The sequence below is a fragment of the Globicephala melas genome, chromosome 12 (assembly GCF_963455315.2).
Source record: "Globicephala melas chromosome 12, mGloMel1.2, whole genome shotgun sequence".
NCBI lineage: Eukaryota > Metazoa > Chordata > Mammalia > Artiodactyla > Delphinidae > Globicephala > Globicephala melas.
In genome coordinates this window covers 56,226,326-56,245,172 of record NC_083325.1, presented here as the reverse complement: position 1 = coordinate 56,245,172, position 18,847 = coordinate 56,226,326, and the positions used below count along the sequence as shown (strand labels likewise).

General features: G+C 36.2%; 1 protein-coding gene across 5 annotated transcripts in view; it reads left to right on the top strand.

Moving 5' to 3' along the window:
• The window catches only part of EML4 (EMAP like 4), a 152,746-nt gene that overhangs the window by 65,165 nt on the left and 68,734 nt on the right, over positions 1–18,847 (top strand). For all 5 annotated transcript variants that reach the window (XM_060309767.1, XM_060309766.1, XM_030857837.2 and 2 more), the window contains exons 2-3: positions 3,485–3,667; positions 17,115–17,244. In XM_060309767.1, the coding sequence (XP_060165750.1) occupies positions 3,485–3,667; positions 17,115–17,244 (313 nt within the window). The remainder of the gene's footprint in view (positions 1–3,484; positions 3,668–17,114; positions 17,245–18,847) is intronic.

Below are 18,847 nucleotides of genomic sequence, written 5' to 3'. Positions count from 1 at the left end.
TGATTCAAACTGGGAAAATTTAGAGAGAAAGAAGGAACGTTATAATATTTTTACTGAGATAGCAGACATGTTTGTCCTGGACAAATCGAGACACATGAACACCTTACTCCTAGCCTAGGCCACCTTCACCTTTCACACGGGTTACTGCATTACCCTCCTGCCTGTTCTCCTTACATTTACTCTTATTCTGTTCCAATCCATTCTCTCACAGAAACCAAAATAACCTTTTTAAAACAGAAATCTGATTATATCACTTCATAGTTTAAACCCTGTCTGGCTTTGTGAAAGAATATATTTATTCGGTCCTCCTGTGATTATTGTTAAGATGCAGCATGAAATAGAGTAAAGGGCACTTAAACTGAGTCAGGAGTCCTCTGTTTGAGTTTCAGATATCAAGACTAGTTTGGTGACCTTGGGCAAGCTATTTAACTTCTCAAGCTGTTTCCTCAAATACAAAATACAGATAGACTGAGGAGAGGGATGAGGTCATAAACAGGAAAGGTACTATATAAATGCAGGACATTGTTAATAGTTAACTTTTTGCTTGTTATGGCCTTTGAAAAATTGTCCTTGTATCTTATCACAGTATCTAGCAGGTTGTGGTAGGATTTTTACAAGCTGAACCACCTTTCATGTGACTGTCCAAGTTTTACAAAATAAAAACTTTAGTCATTTTTTAAAAAATCAAAGTCTGTAAAAGTTAAGTGACTTACCAAAAGTAAAAGCTAGTTACCATGCTGGTACTAAAACCCAGGACTATACCCTTGGCATTATAGTCTGATAATCTTTCCACTAGCCTTTGCTGCCTTCTCAAAAGAATTAAGGAGATCATGTGTTTATAAAAATCACATAAATATTTTACCTGTGATTATAATTTAGATATATAACCCACCTTTCATAAATTAAGAACAATTTAGAAAGGCATATCTGTATAATTTACTGACTTAATCAGGACCTTTGGCTTACAAGTGATGGCTTGTAAAAAGAGAGTTTATTAGGTTACATAATTAGCTAAAAGAAATATTAGAGTAGCTCTCAGAATTGAAGGTCCAGGGCTTCAGAGACTAGAACTGGAACTCAGGGCAGACAAGACTCTTTATCACTGACAGCCCTAGGTCTGTGTGTCCTTATAGTTGATAAACCAAGAAGGATGGGCTACACCTCTCTCTCTCTCTCTCTGAAATTTGGGAGGACTCCATTTGGCCTAACCCATATCTCACAACCATTTTATGCTAGTATTAGGTTGAAGCATATAAAATTACCAATAGTCCTATTTTTACCAACTAAAAAGGTCACTTCCTTTGCTTCAACCTATTAATAGTGCAGGGTGGTAGAGAGGAGAATGAGGCATCCTAGATTGACAGCCCTAATGGAACCTCAAAAACTGGTGGAGTTCCACAAAACAGCTGGTGTTCTCCTACCAGAAGAAGGAAAATAGGAAAGTATTCTGGGCAGACAAATATAATAGTAACCATAGTGTAACACACATACAGAGTATGGATTAGCTAGAATTCAGCTAGAACACTCTGGAAATGAAAAAGACCTCAAATATAAAAACTTCTAAAAGAAGAAGCTGAATTGTTCTTATTAGTCCTTTTCTTAAGCATCTCAAAGTTTGACATATCTGCCTTTTATGTAATACATGGGCCCAAAGCTCTCAAATGATACTTTTTGTACTTTGAAGTTGTGTGTTAAACATTTATTGAATGTCGGACATGTCCTGGGTACCTTCCTCATAACAATATTTAAAGACAAAGAAACTGAGGTTCAAAGAGGTAAAATAACTTTCCTAAGATTACACAACTGATTAACTATGGTACTAGAATTTGAAGTCTGAATTGAAGATAAAACCCAACTTTTCCTTCCATTCCAGTACTTCTCCAAATATTGTCATTGAAATACCTCTAAAGACAGAAGAGAGTACATATGTATGCCTGAGCTGTCTGTAGGCATATAAGGTCTTAAATATGAATATGTTTAGGCATATAAGGTCTTAAATATGAATATGTTTACTGCTCCATAATAAAGGGTGATAACTTTGGTTTTAAAATGCTGAGGGTTTTGTTGTTGTTATTTTATTTATTTATTTTTTTTGCGGTACGCAGGCCTCTCACTGTTGTGGCCTCTCCCGATGTGGAGCACAGGCTCCGGACGCGCAGGCTCAGCGGCCATGGCTCACAGGCCCAGCCGCTCCGCGGCATGTGGGATCCTCCCAGACCGGGGCACGAACCCGTGTCCCCTGCATCGGCAGGCGGACTCTCAACCACTGCGCCACCAGAGAAGCCCTGTTGTTGTTATTTTTAACTCAAACTTTGAGTTAAATTGTCTGCTTAAGATGTCTGACACATTATCTCAATATGAGAAAAATGGCACACTATGTGTGTGAATGACTGACCCAGTATATCTCACTTAGGTCAAACCATTCTTCTGTGAGAACCTAATTTCCCCCCTGAATTTTCCTGCTTATAGTGAATTAGCCAATAGCAATTGATCTTTTATAAACATTTGGATTCAGATTGATCTAACAAAGTAGTGTACTCTCAAGTTACATAGCTTTGGAAGTAGTTTGTAATTGCTGTGTTACAGCCGAACTTTATTTTGTCGTTGTTCTTGTTACATACCTAAGGCAGATATTAGCTATGTGCTGTATAGAAACCACCTTTTTTTTTAAAGAGAGGTTGAGGCATTGGGGAGAGAGAAGGAGCAGCAACAAGTCTTTTACTAATTATGTAGCCATATTTGGGGGGGGGAGATTCGGAGTATAATAATAAAGATAGAAGTAAAGAATGCTTTCTGATCATTGATGCTGAATCTGATACATAAAGCAAAATTGAAGTGATTTGTACTCCTTATTTTCATAAATAATTATGATAATGATATAATAAGTAAGAAGGATGCTTTTGGGCTTCCCTGGTGGCACAGTGGTTGAGAGTCCGCCTGCCGATGCAGGGGACACGGGTTCGTGCCCCGGTCCGGGAAGATCCCACATGCCGCGGAGCGGCTGGCCCCGTGAGCCATGGCCGCTGAGCCTGCGGGTCCGGAGCCTGTGCTCCGCGGCGGGGAGAGGCCACAACAGTGAGAGGCCCGTGTACCGCCAAAAAAAAAAAAAAAAAAAAAAGAAAAGAAGAAGGATGCTTTGAATAGTTTACAGTCTTGCAAGTTTTCAAATGTCTACAGAGTGATATATTTAGGGAACATTTTGGTGAAAAAACTATTAAGGTGATGGTATAATATATGGAAAATTTGACTATGGGAAAATTTTCATAATTTTAATTACATGTCAGCTGTATTAACTTTTACTGTTTTAAATTAGTTCAAGTAGCTATGAAAATCTTTACAGAAATTAATCTGTGCAAAAACAATTTTTTTTTCAATTTTTCTCATCTTTTAAAAGACTTATCTGGTATAGTTTTTCTTATATGTCATTAGATTCTTTCTTAAGAAGTTTACTTTAAAAATATTCCATATTTTCTTTTCTTTATAGATGATAGTATTTCTGCTGCAAGTACTTCTGATGTTCAAGATCGCCTCTCAGCCCTTGAGTTACGAGTTCAACAACAAGAAGATGAAATCACTGTGCTAAAGGCAGCTTTGGCTGATGTTTTGAGGCGTCTTACAATCTCTGAAGATCATGTAGCCTCAGTGAAAAAATCAGTCCCAAGTAAAGGTAATTAAGTGTGTTGTAAGTAGGAAGAGTTTTGCTTTTTGCAACATTTTCTTTGAAATAATATATTAAACGTGTATTTTTTCAGTGACATTAAGATTGGGAATATAAAACTATAGTTTCTCTTTTGGATTACTTATGACTATAGTTTATTTTCCATTTCCTTTTTCTTCATCCGTAAGAAATTCTGAAAGTTTATTATTTTAAATTGGGAATTTTGGGGTAATGCCACTGATTGTACTTACTGGCTTTTATGTCATAGTGTTTGTGTGAATTTAGTATCTTTCAACTACATAACAAACTTACTGAGTGCAGAGGGGGTGGGATGAACTGGGAGATTTGGATTGACATATATACACTAATATGTATAAAATTGATAACTAATAAGAACCTGGTGGTGCAGTGGTTAAGAATCCGCCTGCAAATACAGGGGACACGGGTTAGAGCCCTGGTTTGGGAAGATCCCACATGCTGCAGAGCACCTAAGCCCATGCGCCACAGCTACTGAGCCTGCGCTCTAGAGCCCGTGAGCCACAGCTATTGAGCCCTCGTGCCACAACTACTGAAGCCCACGCACCTAGAGCCCGTGCCCCACAGAGAAGCCACCACAATGAGAAGCCCGTGCACTGCAACAAAGACCCAACACAGCCAAAAAATAAATTAATTAAAAAGAAAAAGAGAACCTGCTGTATAAAATAAAATTAAATTCAAAATTAAATTTACTGAGGGCAGGAACTGGATCATCTTTTTGTGTCTCCCATAGACTTCACATTGTATGTTGAACATAGCAGGTAGGCACTCATACTTTTTAAATGAACTCTCTTATCATTACAGAAAGGATTTAAAGCATTATTGTTCATATAGCTTCATTCTAAGCCTGTGGTCATTAGTCAGCAGAATCATGAAGAATTTAATTTAAACTCTGAAACTTACTGCCAACCCCAGTTCAATGGAAATTTTAACTTCTAGACATTGGGGATTTTCACAGACTGGAATAAACTGTTATCAGGACCTTGTTACTCTGAGTTTGGAGCAGATGTCATGTAGCTTTTCTCTTCTTCCAGCCACCCAGAAGGAATCTTAAATTCTTTAACATTAATCAAACAGTCAAACATATCATTTCATATATCTCACTGATTTCTTGGTAGAGAAGAGTAGATGGACATAGGCATGATTATCCCCATTTGGCAATGGGAAAAGGAAAAGATTCATCAGCTTACCTCTCTACTGTAATATGTCAACGCAGATGATTAACCTAGGGAGGAGTCTTACATAACTTCTAGGTTTTAGCTGGAGATTAGATAGTTAACCAGAATATGAGGAGCAGATGTGGAAGAAAGATTATGAATTCAGTTTCCGAATGTTGAGTTTGAGGTATGTGTGGTGTATAGATAGATACCTGTTGATAGCTGAATTATAGGTCTAGTGCTCAGGCTAGTCTTGGTTAGGAATAAAAATTTGGGAATGTTCAGCTTATGGATGATAGTTGAAGCCATAGAAGGAGGATGTAAAACAAGAAAGTGGCTCAGGGTAGTTCTTTCAGGAGCTCCAATATTTCAGCATAGCAAAGAAAGAGTGATTCATGTTGCCAGCTGCTACAAAAAGGTCAAGTAAAACAAAGACTGAGAGGTGACCATTGGATTTGACATTTATGAGAATATTAGAAACCTCTCCAAAAGGAATTTTAGTGGAGTGATAGGATTACAAATCTAATTGCAGTATTTTGAGAAGCAGGAATTGAGGAGAACTCTGGAATTAAGAGCAGCAACTGTAGCCAGCCACTTTTTTCAGAAAATTAACCTGAGCGGGGAAGAGGGTAGTAGAAGAGGATGCTAAATCGAAGACCAGTTTTAATTATTTTTATTTTTAAGACATTATAGACTGTAGCAGAAAAATACATTGAGGACAAAAAGGCAGCAGAGAGGAAGATGATGTTGGTGAGGGAGGGGTGGTGGTAATTGAGGCAAGTTTCTTGAGTTTGAGAAGGGATGTTAGAGCAAGTTAAAAACTATTAGTCTTAGATGGAAAAAAGACTACTTCTGAATATTGAGATATCCATTCCAATAGAGTGGAAAGAGATAAAACTAAGTGGAGATTGATATATATTCACAGTTGTCAGGGCTAGAAGTTTCATTCCTTATCACTTTCTCCTCAGGAGATAGTGATGCCATTTAGGAAAGTAAGGCAGTTCCTTGCTGGTGAAAAAAAAAGGCAGTCGACATTTGGAATGGTAAGAGAGTAGAAAATGGAAGGCCACAGACATGAAAGAAATGCTCAGGGACCCTGAGGGTACTGGCTACCGAGTTGTGAAACTTTGAGGGAGGGGCATTCATTCTGCCTGGTTTTCTGATTCCCGTTCTCATACCTCCCACCCTCCAGCACTCCAGGCCTTTGTGTTAATAGTGGAGAGTTAGATAGCAGGATGGTTCTTTTCCATTACTGGTTAGTAGGATAAATGTGTCAGTGGCATGGGATAAGTAAGGGACCTGAGAGTTTGGCAAAAGACTTGATTGAAACCACTTTGGTTAATAATGTTATAAGTGAGTTTTTAATTTTTTGAGAACCAACTTTGAGGATTGCCAAGATCAAGCCAGGAAAAAAAAACTTATTTGGTTATAAATTGATTTTTCTAAGAGAATTCTAGAGTTGTTAGAGTATTAATGTATACGGGCTTTACAGGGAAGGTAAACTGTACATAAAGAGAGAAGAACAGGTTTCTATAATTAATATGTGTACTCTCAGGTTCTGGCTCTATATTAAAGTATTTTTAAATCCTATAAGACAAAATGATATAGTATTTGGTTATTATCTCATTTTAAAAGCTTATTTTAAATAATTTGTATTAACCTACAATTTAAAAAAATTTTATTACGCTAAAACAGTAGTACATTATAATCTTGTGTTGAGAAAAAAACGTTTTCTCTCATTGTTTATTTACTAAGGTATTTCAGTAAAGAAATATTTATAGAGAAATTTAAAGACTGCTCTTTTTTTAATTTGGCATGCAGACGATATTTTGTATGACACATCAGTTCCTTAGCACCTACCTGTTTCAGTTTCATGAAGTACAAATACAGTTTAAATAGCTGGAGTTCCTATCCCCTAGGAACATACTTTCTGTAAGTTGTCTTTTTCTAGTTGTCATTCATAAATCCTTTGTCTGTAAAGTGAATTTAGAAACAGTTTTGTTACAGGCTCTTTAGTGGAGATTTATCCAGTTCTGGAGCCACCTGCAGCTTCTACATTGGAACATTTTCTTTCCACATAGTACCGGCTCTTACTTCTTATTAATAACTTTATTAATTAGAGAGATACTAAGTTCCTTTCCATTAATTCTATGTCATAAGTTTACTTTGACTGCCATTCTTATAATATGCTGATGTGGTTCACATTTTGAAATGGAGTCCACTAGTGAATATTCTTTAAGTTACTTTGTTACCTTAGACACAGACTTTGAATTGCTGGATATAAAATGGATTGCTGGGGAGAAGATTGATTATATAATAATTTGGGGAAATATTATTTAAGAAATGAGCATAATTCATTAAGGATTAACCACTGGATTTCCCATTAGTGAAAAAACTTGCCTGACCAGTTATGTTCTGTAATATTGATATTAACACATCAAGAGAAATACATATTTAAAGTTTTGTTAATTTTATTATTTGCAATTCTAAACAGCTTTATCTTGAAATTTATATATAGTATACTATAGAAAGTAATTGGAAAAGAAATATTAAGTGATTCTTCACTATTGTCATTTGTATGTAACCTTAAAAAGATCAACCATCAGTTTTGACAAAACAGGATTAATATATTAATGGTATAAATATTTGGAATAAACACTTTAAGCAAAGTATTTTCTAACAAATGAAAAACATATTTTTGAAAAATTTTTTTTTAAAAACAATGAAATTATTTTGCAGGGATTTTGTATTTTCTCCTTCAATTAAAAAGTAAATTAAGGCTTCCCTGTGGTTGAGAGTGGTTGTGGACTCAACCACGCAGTGGTTGAGAGTCCGCCTGCCGATGCAGGGGACACGGGTTCGTGCCCCGGTCCGGGAAGGTCCCACATGCCGCAGAGCGGCTGGGCCTGTGAGCCATGGCCGCTGAGCCTGCGCGTCCAGAGCCTGTGCTCCGCAACGGGAGAGGCCACAACAGTGAGAGGCCCGTGTACTGCAAAAAAAAAAAAAAAAAAAAAAAGTAAATTAATATAATGTTATATGTCAATTATACCTCAATTTTTTTTTAAAAAAAAGTAAAAATCATTTCTCATACTGTAGAAAAATTTTATATGGAAATGTTTTAGTCCCTTGTGAAATTAGAATTTGTAGTATTCACTTTCACACAAATTACTGACAGGACAGTAATCACTACCATCTTCTTAAGATATTTAGAATTTCTAGAGGATTTTTCTTTAGAGGGGAGACTAAACTACCATAGGTAAATAGGTGGAAACCTTTTATGAAGCTGTGCTTAAAAGTATAGGTCAGCTTCCTTATTGATGAAGACAGGTATTACAGTTTTGCTAGGTGGTGGTGATATGGAAACATGACTTGGCTTCAGGTATGGCTAAAACTAAATATGTATGCTAATGGGTTAACGACATTCTCTGTCATTTCATAGTAGTATTGCCATTCAGTAAATCCCAAAATCAGAAACACACCTAACTAGTCATTTCAGTATTTTTAGTTCTGTTCTTTTAGTTTGTCCTCTCCAGTGTGCCAGCAGTATTAAAAGCTAAACCCCATTTTTTCTTGAATATATTATATCAGACACTTAGGTAGAAAGTTTTCCCAATAGTTTTTAAGGTGGCCAGTCATTTAAATTTCTCATGTACCTTCTCTTCTCTTGGAGAATTCTTTCCTTTTGACGGCATATGTTCATAATATATGCACCAGTTGCAGCTGAATCCTTGCCAAAAGAAAAAAAATTACCTGTACTTTGGAGCAAAAGGGAAGGCCCAGGGAACACTCTGGCAGTTTTAACTGCCAGGAAGACAAATTATGTCACAGCTGGTGCCTGGGAAACCCATTAAGACCTCTTGGGGTGACCAAATGAATGTAATTTGAGAATACAACGCAGTGGCAATATGTGAAGACAAGCTGTTAGTACATAGAGGTATAAAAGCACAGGAGTCAAATTATCTGAAGGTGGGAAACTGTCATTTTAAACCAGGAAGCTGCTGGTAAACCAGAAATATCAAGCACTGTGACTGCTACTTGAGAAATGAGAGAGCCCAGAGGAAAAATTTAAATTTGGAGGATGTCGGTTCTCCCCCAAAAAATATTCCTAATTATATAGACTGTGGGATAGTGTACAGGCACAGATCCGTATCATTTGGCTCTTACTCCAAATAACATTTGGGAGAAGACAGGGATTGTCATGAGTTTGCTGTAAGTGTTGTTAATAAGTAAATTACATTAATCAGGTTAGAAGGTGTGAATTTCCTTGGTGGGGCCCTTAGGATAAAATGATTCATACTTACGGTAGGGGGTGGGAGAGTATCTTATTATTTTGACAACAGATCAAAGACTTCTAAGCTGCTCTTTGTATATGACAGTAAATGGGTGGATATTGCCTCAGACCAGGCAGCAATTACCATTTACAGAGCTCCATTTCTCTATGAGAGTCAAATGCTCTTTGGTCATTTCTTCTCAAAATATACTTTAAAAAAATGAGACAAGAGAACTAAAGTACACCTTCCTGTGAAACAAGAGGAAAGGAGAAAAGTACACATAAAACTCTAAATGGAAAAGATAAAATTTGATGAAGTACATGTAGTCCTCAATATTTCCAAAGAATGAAGCAAAGTAATTGACAGATTGAAAAAGGTGGCACAGAGCTTGAAAATGTGAAGAGAGTGGAAGAGGTATGCAGTTGGAGCTCTGGGGCATATGATAGGGAATCTGAGAAAAAAGATTTTGAGTGTTAACTAAAGTTCTTCCTTCATAGACCATCTTTACCCTTCTCCTAATAAAAAATTTTCCCATTCTTTAGGGCCTCAAATTAATTCCTGAAAATGATCTATTTTTTGTCTCTTGTTAGAATTGTTTTAAAATTGTATTATATGTTTCTTTTGGTATATATGTTTCTTTTGGTTGCTCCCGCTGGATTATAAACTATTTGGAGGCAGGGACAGTTTCTTACATAACTAGCCTTAGAATGACTCAATAAATGTTTGTTGAATTAAATGTGGGAAACAGAAAGTTATAGAAGTAGGAAGTTATTTTAAAAATTGCTCTTTGGATGGAGGGATTGGGATAGATGCAAGAATAAGAGGATATTACAGATGAGGGTAGCAAGATGGATTTCAGATTTGCAACATATGCAACAGTCCCTAGTGGTAACTTTACTGTGTGATGGAGATTAAAGAAATAAAAGATACTGACTTTTGCCTCCACAGGGCCTTAGGTAAAGTGAGAAGACAGCTAAGTCAGTAATTATAAAACTATATAATAATTGGCATTAAAAAGGTAAATTTAGGGTGTTGTGGGAGCTCCTAACCGAAACTGGAGTTGAAGGTTCCTTGCAGGAGATGAAATCAGCCATTCATCTTCCTTCATGGTCTTAACATCCACTTATTGGTGCCAGTTCCCAAATTGTTAATCTATATTCTAGACTTGAGCACTTAAGAATTATCTTTCTACTTATTAGATTGTACTGCTTGTATGTCCCTCAGAATTCATAAATGTAAAATTTCCCCAAACTGAAATCATCTTTTAAGCCCTAAATATTTCTTAAAACTGCCTCCTCCTTTCCATTTATGCTACCTAGCTCTTGTTTCAGGTCCCCATCGTGCTATGCTTAGACCACTGCCCTGAAATCTGCTCTTCACATAGCCACTAGGATTTCTCTAAATGTATATTGAAGTCTTTTTTTCAGCTTAAAACCCTTTGGTGGTCTCTATTTCCTATAGATAAAATCTCCATGATCTAACTCCTGCTTACCTCTACCATCTGGACTTTCCTCTACCATCTGGACTCTGCCCTTTCTTGTTCTGCGTTCTCACCACATAAAGAGCTTTTTGTCTACCCTGCCCCCATGCCATACACACTTACATACCCCACTTTACTGTTACCTTCTTTCTGTTCCTTTACACACACTGGAATAAGATCTCAGTATTTCATCACCTCCCTTTTACCTGGATATCTCTTACTTATTCCTTAAGACTTTGTTCTGCATTTTTTTCTAGAAAGCCTTTCTTGAGCTCTGTGTCTCTAATCATCCTTACAGAATTATGTGTCTTTTCTTTGTGATGATTTCTTTTATGATCACTTTGTTCTTGTACTTACCACATGTTTTCATTGCTAGTGTGATTCTCTTGCAAGATTTTAATTCCTTGATGCCCTGGCTCCCTTATATTCTCTTGAAAACAAAAGACTAGGATAATAATAGGCCCTGAGTAAATATTTGATGGGTAGATGGATGATGAATATATGTTAATTTAGGCAAGCAGGGATGACTAGCATATGCCAGAGAGAAGGACCATCCAAGTGCAGAGCGCAGGGGAGTAAAAGTACTTAGTTTAGGAGTTCAGAATAAACTGAAGCATGAGGTGTGAGGTTGGGAGTGTCAAAAAGTGAGCCTCAACTGGTGGAGAGGGCCCATAGTGAAAGGTTTTCTTATGCCTTGCTAAGGAATTTAGTTTTTATCCTGAGGAGACTGGAGCTCCATTAAAGGATTTTAAATTGAAGAATGACAGGTAGAGTTACACTAATCCATTAATTCTAAGATGGCTATATTTCTTGCATTTTAACATCTCTGGAATTACAATGCATCTTACTATTGATTATGTCTTACAGTTCTCATAAGTGACACTTCTTTCTAATGCTGTTTGTGATAATGGTACATATAACAATTGATGTCATATTATTTCAAAGATATACAGCTTGTTTTAGATAGATATTCTGGCATGGTGTACAGAATGCATTAAGAGCAAGGTAATAGTACTGCTAGAAGGGAGAATAGAGAAACTGAACATAACCCGGAAGAGAAATTTGAGGCAGTAGTGGTGAAGATGCATTCATTTAGTCATTTAGATATTGATTAAGTGCTTTCTAGGATTCAAGCACAGTGCTAAGCATGGGGATATATGCAAGGATCACAAAACAGGTAAGGTTTCCAGATAGATTACAGATAATTATAAATGGTTAAGTCAAAATGGATTGTAGACCTCAGTGTGAGGACTAAAACCATTAAAAATTGCACTTCCCTGGTGGTGCAGTGGTTAAGAATCCATCTGCCAATGCAGGGGACATGGGTTTGATCCCTGGTCTGGGAGGATCCCACATGACGTGGAGCAGCTAAGCCCATGCGCCACAACTACTGAAGCCACCGCAATGAGAAGCCTGTGTGCTGCAGTAAAGTGTAGCCCCCTCTTGCTGCGACTAGAGAAAGCCTGCACGCAGCCACCAAGACCCAACACAGCCATAAATAAATAAAGGCAAATCTATCTATCTATATATATACTGTATTATTCCATTTATATAAAATTTTAGAAAATGCAAACTATAGTGATAGGAAGTAGATCAGTGGTTGCCTGGGGACAAGAGTGAGGGAGGGAGAGGTGGATTACAGAGGGGCTCAAGGAAACTTTCGAGACTTATGGCCATGTTCACTATCCTGATTGTGGTGATTGTTTCACAGGCATATATGTATGTATGTATGTCAAAACCTACATATATGTATGTCAAAACCATACACTTTATATATGTGCAACTTATTGTATGTCGGTTTTATCTCAACAGAACTGGGGGGAATATTTTTTTAAAGAGTTACAGATGCAACAGAGGACTTAGTCACCCACTGAATGTTGGCAGTAAGGAAATGGAGGAATCAAACCTGATTTCTTGTTTTCTGGTTCGTACAGTGAATGGGTGGTAATGTCTTTCACCAAGAATAAAGTATATCACAGAGTACCAGTTTTTGTTTTGTTTGGTGGGAGGAAGGACACAGACATTCATGGGGAGATGTTCAATAGCAGTTAGATATAAAAAATAATGAGAAGGGTATGATGGTAACAAGATAACTGAAGAGTCAAGATACAAAATCTGAGCAAGAAAAGAGTATCCAGCAAATGAGAGAAGAAATGGTCAGAGCTAAGAAGAAATTCAGGCAAGGGCAATGTCCTAGAAACTAAGGACATTGTCCTTACCTAAACACTGTCCTTGCCTGAATAGTCAGCAATATTAGATGCTGAAGAAAAGCTGAACAAGATAAGGACTGAAAAATACCCATTGAATTTAGTGGAAAAAAAGTCATTGGTGATCTTGGGAAGAAAACTTTCTGTGAAGTGGTTAGACGATAACCAGATTGCAGAAGGTTGAGGTACAGATAGGAAAGTGTAGACCACTGACTCTTTTCCAAATACTTTATTAGACTTGGAATGGGGGTGGGTGGGTGCATATGTCAGGGGTGGGGTGATTAGGGGGAATACAGAATCGAGGAGTTATTTTGAGTGTACAGTCACTATTAGTATCCACAGGGGATTGGTTCCAGGACCCCTGAGGGCGGATGCTCAAAATCCTAGGATGCTCAAGTCCCTGATATTAAAATGGCATAGTATAGTTGGCCCACGACTTGAGCATCTGTGGATTTTGGTATCCATGTGGGAGGGGGGTGTCCTGGAACCAATCCCCCATGGATGCCGAGGGACAACTATGTATTTATAAATTATACATATATACAGAATTATGTATATATATGTTGAACAATGCCAGTAACTTGCTGGTGTTTAGCAAATAGAATACCTACAGGTTATTAAATTCTAAATGAGTTACAGAGGACTTATTACTCCTCATGCAAATTGTGACCATAAACAGAATATTTAGAAACTGAAGAGAGTATCCCATTTATACTAACTGGGAGAATGTGTTTGTTTTTCTGTTGGAGACAATTGCTAGCTTGGTGTGCATGAAATACAAGCTCTTCTTTCTCCTTGAAGTAAAAGAACATGAAATAACTTTTCTCTGTTTACATATTTGTTTATAAGAGAGGATCTAAAATAATTTAAAACAGAAAATTCAGAAGTAACTGTTGATCCACAGCCTATCTCACTGCTACACTCCAGTTCTTCAGAAAGAGAACATTAAAGCATAATTAATTCCTGAAAGGCTTACATCATGTGCGTATGTTCGGGGGGGTCTGATAAAGAAAATAAAATATAATAAAATTATTTGTACTTCTGTCTGTGGTGTAGCTCCAAAATTTCTGCAGTGTTGTTTTTAATTTTGTTTTCTTTCACAAGTGCCTATACAGTCAACCAAATTCAATGAGAATTCAGTTTAGGCTAAAGGTTTGTCGTTTTCAACATATAGTACTTGATAATTTTCAATCATATATTATGTTTTGAGACCTACCTTTTTATTCACATCAGCATCTTCATTTTTCTATTTTTCCATTTGTTTTACATAATAAAGATAATAAAATGACTAAATAATTGCACAAACATTTCAATTGTTACTACTCTACAGAGTAAACTTTGTAACTGGCTCAGTAGTTGGAAACCTTTATATTGAATAATAAAAAGGAAGCCATTATATATAGGCCTGAAACGGCCAAGACATCAAAAGATACCTCGTCTTTTTTGAGTAAGTATTTAGGATGAGCCTAGAATAGAGAATAGAGAGCCTCCTGAGACTGATCAAAACTGTGAGGCATAGCACTGCCATCTGATCCTGTGAAGATGAATGGTAGTTTCACAGGATACCTTGAAAGCATTTGAAGACTTCAACAGTAAACTGTAGGACTTAGAAACAGTGGTGATATGTTGATTTTTTTTAACATTTTTTATTGTGGTAAAATATACAGAACATAAAATTTACCCCTTTAACCATTTTTAGGTGTACAGTTCAATGGCATTAAACACATTCTCATTGTTGTGCAACCATTGCCACCATCCATCTCTAGAACCCTTTCATGTTTCCAAACTGAAAGTGTGTATCCATCCACTCCTCTCCCTTGCCCCACCCCCCTGACCCCTGCCCCTAGCAACTGCCATTCTGTTTTGTGTTTGTATGAATTTGGCTACTCCAGGTACCTTATATAATTGAAATCATACAATATTTGCCCTTTTCTTCTCATCTGGCTTATTTCACTTAGAATAATGTCTTCAAGGTTCATCCGTGTTGTAGCATGTTTCACAATTTCATTCCTTTTTTAAGCTGAACAATATTCCATTGTATATATGTACCATTCGTTTGTCAATGGACATTTGGGTGGTTTTCACCTTTTGGCTATCGTGAATAATGCTGCTATGAATATGGGTATACAGATATCTGCTTGACTCCCTGCTTTCAATTTTTTGGGTTGTATATACCTAGAATTGGAATTGCCAGATCAAATGGTACTTCCATGTTTAATTTTTTGAGAAACAGCGAATACTGTTTTCTACACCACGTGTACCATTTTATATTCCTACCAGGAATACACAAGGATTCCAATTTCTTCACATCCTTGCTAACACTTGTTTGTTTTTTTATTGGAGTATAGTTGCTTTACAATGTTGTGTTAGTTTCTGCTGTACAACGAAGTGAATCAGCTATATATATATACATATATCGCCTCTCTGTTGGACCTCCCTCCCACCCCCTCCACCCATCCCACCCATGTAGGTCCTCACAGAGTACCGAGCTGAGCTCCCTGTGCTATATGTTTGTTTTTATAATAGCCATCCTAATGGGTATAATTGGTCTCTTTTTTTGAGATGAAGTTTGGAACATTGGAAGAGAGCATGGGAAGTGGATTTTAGATTATATATGTTTTTAATATAGTGGCTGATGGGTTTTTTGTGTAACAAAAAGTTTTAAAAATTGTATTTGAAAAATCAGCTGTTGATATAGCAAAAGCAGTGCTCAGAGGAAAATATATAACTGTAAATGCCTGCATTAAAAAAGAAGAAAGATCTCAAATCAATAACCTAACTTTAATCTTAAGGAAATAGGAAAAAAGAAAGCCAAAGCTAGCAATAAAGACCTGGGTGGTGGTGGTGGTTGCCTAATGTTGTGAATATACTAAATGCCACAGAGTTGCACAGTTTTAAATGGTTAAAATGGTAAATTTTATGAGTACTTTACCAGAGTAAAAAGAAAGAGTCAATATAACAAGAAGTCACCTATTTGGCAGACTAGCACTAGATCTAATGACCAGTGATATTAGCCTAATTTAGGGGTTATTGTACCTTATTATATGTGAAAAATTTCCTAGGAAGTTTGAAAAATAAATACAGTAGGTCTCTTTCTTCCTCTCTTCTGATTCATTCTGTCTGAGGAAGGGTCTAGGAATCTCAATATTAAGGAAGCACTTTAGATGATTATGATATAAGTGGCTCCCAACAGCATATTATTGTCAGAAATGCAGTGCTATACTATCATACATGTAACATTCTAGGGTACGAAATATTTTAGGCTCTATACATAAATGTTTTTGCTTTCTGTGCTTTTATGAAGTGAAGCAAACAAAGAAACATGAAAGCCAGATATAAAAGTTAGGTTTTCTTGTGTGCATGTGAGAAAACTGAGTCTAAAAATTCAAAATTATTCTTTATTCCCAAATTTTTAGATAAACTTGCGCCTTAGTAGATGTGGCTGTTTTATCTTGTGACTGTGAGTCTTCCTGACCATAGCAGCATATCCATCACATGGGTTATTGGAATACTGGAATAAATGTTCCAAACCTTCTACTGTATAAATTAAGATAACAGGTTATTTTACATAATTATGCTTTATTTATATGGAACAATATTCTAAGATTCAACATTTAGGATTTCTAGGATTTCTAATTAAATTTCAACAGAACCTGAGCTATTTCTGAAAATTGTTGATATGTGGGGAGTTGTGGTTTACTTGAGGCATAACTTTGAATCATGCAGTTTAAAGCTGCTATGTGTGAACAGCAAACCGTTTAGCTAGAGAATGACCCTAGTTGCAATTTAGCAATTTAATTTAGCATGGCTTTTCTATAGATCTATTTTGATGAGATTAAATCTTCAGACAGTAATATTGTATGCTGCATGATGGATTCCTCTGAGACCTCCAGATCTTATTCATTTCCTTTTGAACTGTAGACCACACTGGAGATGTAGCTAATTAAAGTTGGGTGTACAAGTCAACAAAGTTCATTGTTCTATAGAGGAAATAAGTATTTCATTGTCTTTTTATTTACTTTTTCCAAATACGTTATAACTTTATATATACCACATAGAATTGTCTCAGTTTACAAATGTTTATCTTTATGCGCTCATTCCTTTCTTATCTATATACTCAATAAACACTTATTGAAAAATAATAATATTGTATGCTGCATATGGGGGGACAGTCTGCTTACTAGCAGACTTAATAGACTTAAACACTAATGGACTTAAACACTATTGGACTTAATTTTTTAAGCTCCTATCTTTGAGGAATATTTTGAAGTTTGATTTTTAAAGTTTTCTCTTAACCATATCTAGGCCAGCCAGGCATCCGAGAAGCTATTTCCATGTCCTGTATAACCAATGGGAGTGGTGCAAACAGAAAACCAAGTCACACCAGCTCTGTTTCAATTGCAAGAAAAGAAACTCTTTCATCTGCTGCTAAAAGGTATGCATTTGTAAAAAAAAGCTAACATTGCAAAATTGAATGTGATAACTCAGTCTGCTTTTGAAAAGAATGTGAAATAGAGCTGTATGGAATTCAGGTGAGCATGTCCTTTAAATTCTTTGTCTCTGAATGCAGAGATATCCAGCCTGTACTTGCTGAGTTTACATTCATCACACCTATGGAGTAGTGTGAGGACGCTTTTGGTTCTTACTAAAGACAGCAAGCAGTTTCATTTCCTGGTTTGGTTTTGTTTCTTTTTGTTTCTTTTTAATAGGCGTTTGTTGATGCGATAAACATCACTATATTTAATGTAATTATATAAGTGAATTTTCCATGGCAAGTGATACATTTGATATAGCATTTTTAAAGGAGTAGAATCTTCAGCATATATGTATATTAGTGGGAGGTTGAATGCTACAACTTTTATTTTTTAATCATGACTATAAAATTGAGGCTTAATTCAAAATGTTATATTACTGTGTTGTGTGTTCGTGTGAGTATGTTAGGGGTGGTGGGCAGGAGGGCAGTGGAAATATTGTAATATAAAATTTCAGTGGACTACGTTCTCTATGTTCTTTTCATCAATTAATTAATTCAGTGTATTCCAATAAAATTGCTTACTGGATTTTTCTGCTTTTGTGTAATACCCAGCAAATTATTCCATATAGGGTTTGGAGAGACCATAAGAGATCAGCCACATAATCTTATAGCTGTTTTCTTCAAAGAATGATTGAAGAAAAACTTTCAGTAATAGAATAATATTTAAAATGTGCTGATGGAAAATGGTTGCCTCAATAAACTAATGCCAGTGACTGAATTATTTAACAGTGTGTATTTACAGATGTTAACCAGACATTTGACTACAGGAGTGGTGAAGAAATGACAAGATATTTAGGCCTTTTAAAAATCCCCTGCCAAAATTTATTACCTTTGCTGCAGTTTCAGGAGAAAAGGACAAATTATGGAAATTTTTAATACAATTTTTAATAATAAACTTCCTTGTGTCCAGTAATTGTTTGGATTCAGCCCATTTTTCTTACATAGCTGTAGTTATGTGCAGTGGTATTATGTACAGTACTGACTCAACAATCTAAAACCAGATAAGTCTGTTAATTTATGATGCAGGGGCTTTGTGTTTTTCTTCTAAATAACCCAGAAGAAAAATCTACTGGGCCCACATAAGACTACTAGCCTAATACTATGCATTTAGGATAGTTTGAAGACCAACAAGAAAGAAGTAATTTCTAACTCAGTTTTAAGTTGCAAAGTTAATCTGATATTTTTGAGGTAGAATTGTATTTCTCAGCACATAATTAAAAAACTGAATATGAGCAAGACAGTCAAAAGTCAGTCTGAGGTCAGAAGTTATCAGAATGAATCAGATTAAGAAATGTTACTGTCAAAATTATATTTTAACATTATTCACTATTATCATGTGATTAAATTGTATGTACTACTTATATTTGTTTAGAATGTTCTTAAACAAACTTCTTTGTAGCTTATGTACCTTATGGTCAAATTTAAAAATGTCCTTTGGTTAAGAAGTGTAGGGACTTCCCTAGTGGTGCAGTGGTTAAGACTCTGCCTTCCCAGTTCAGTTCCC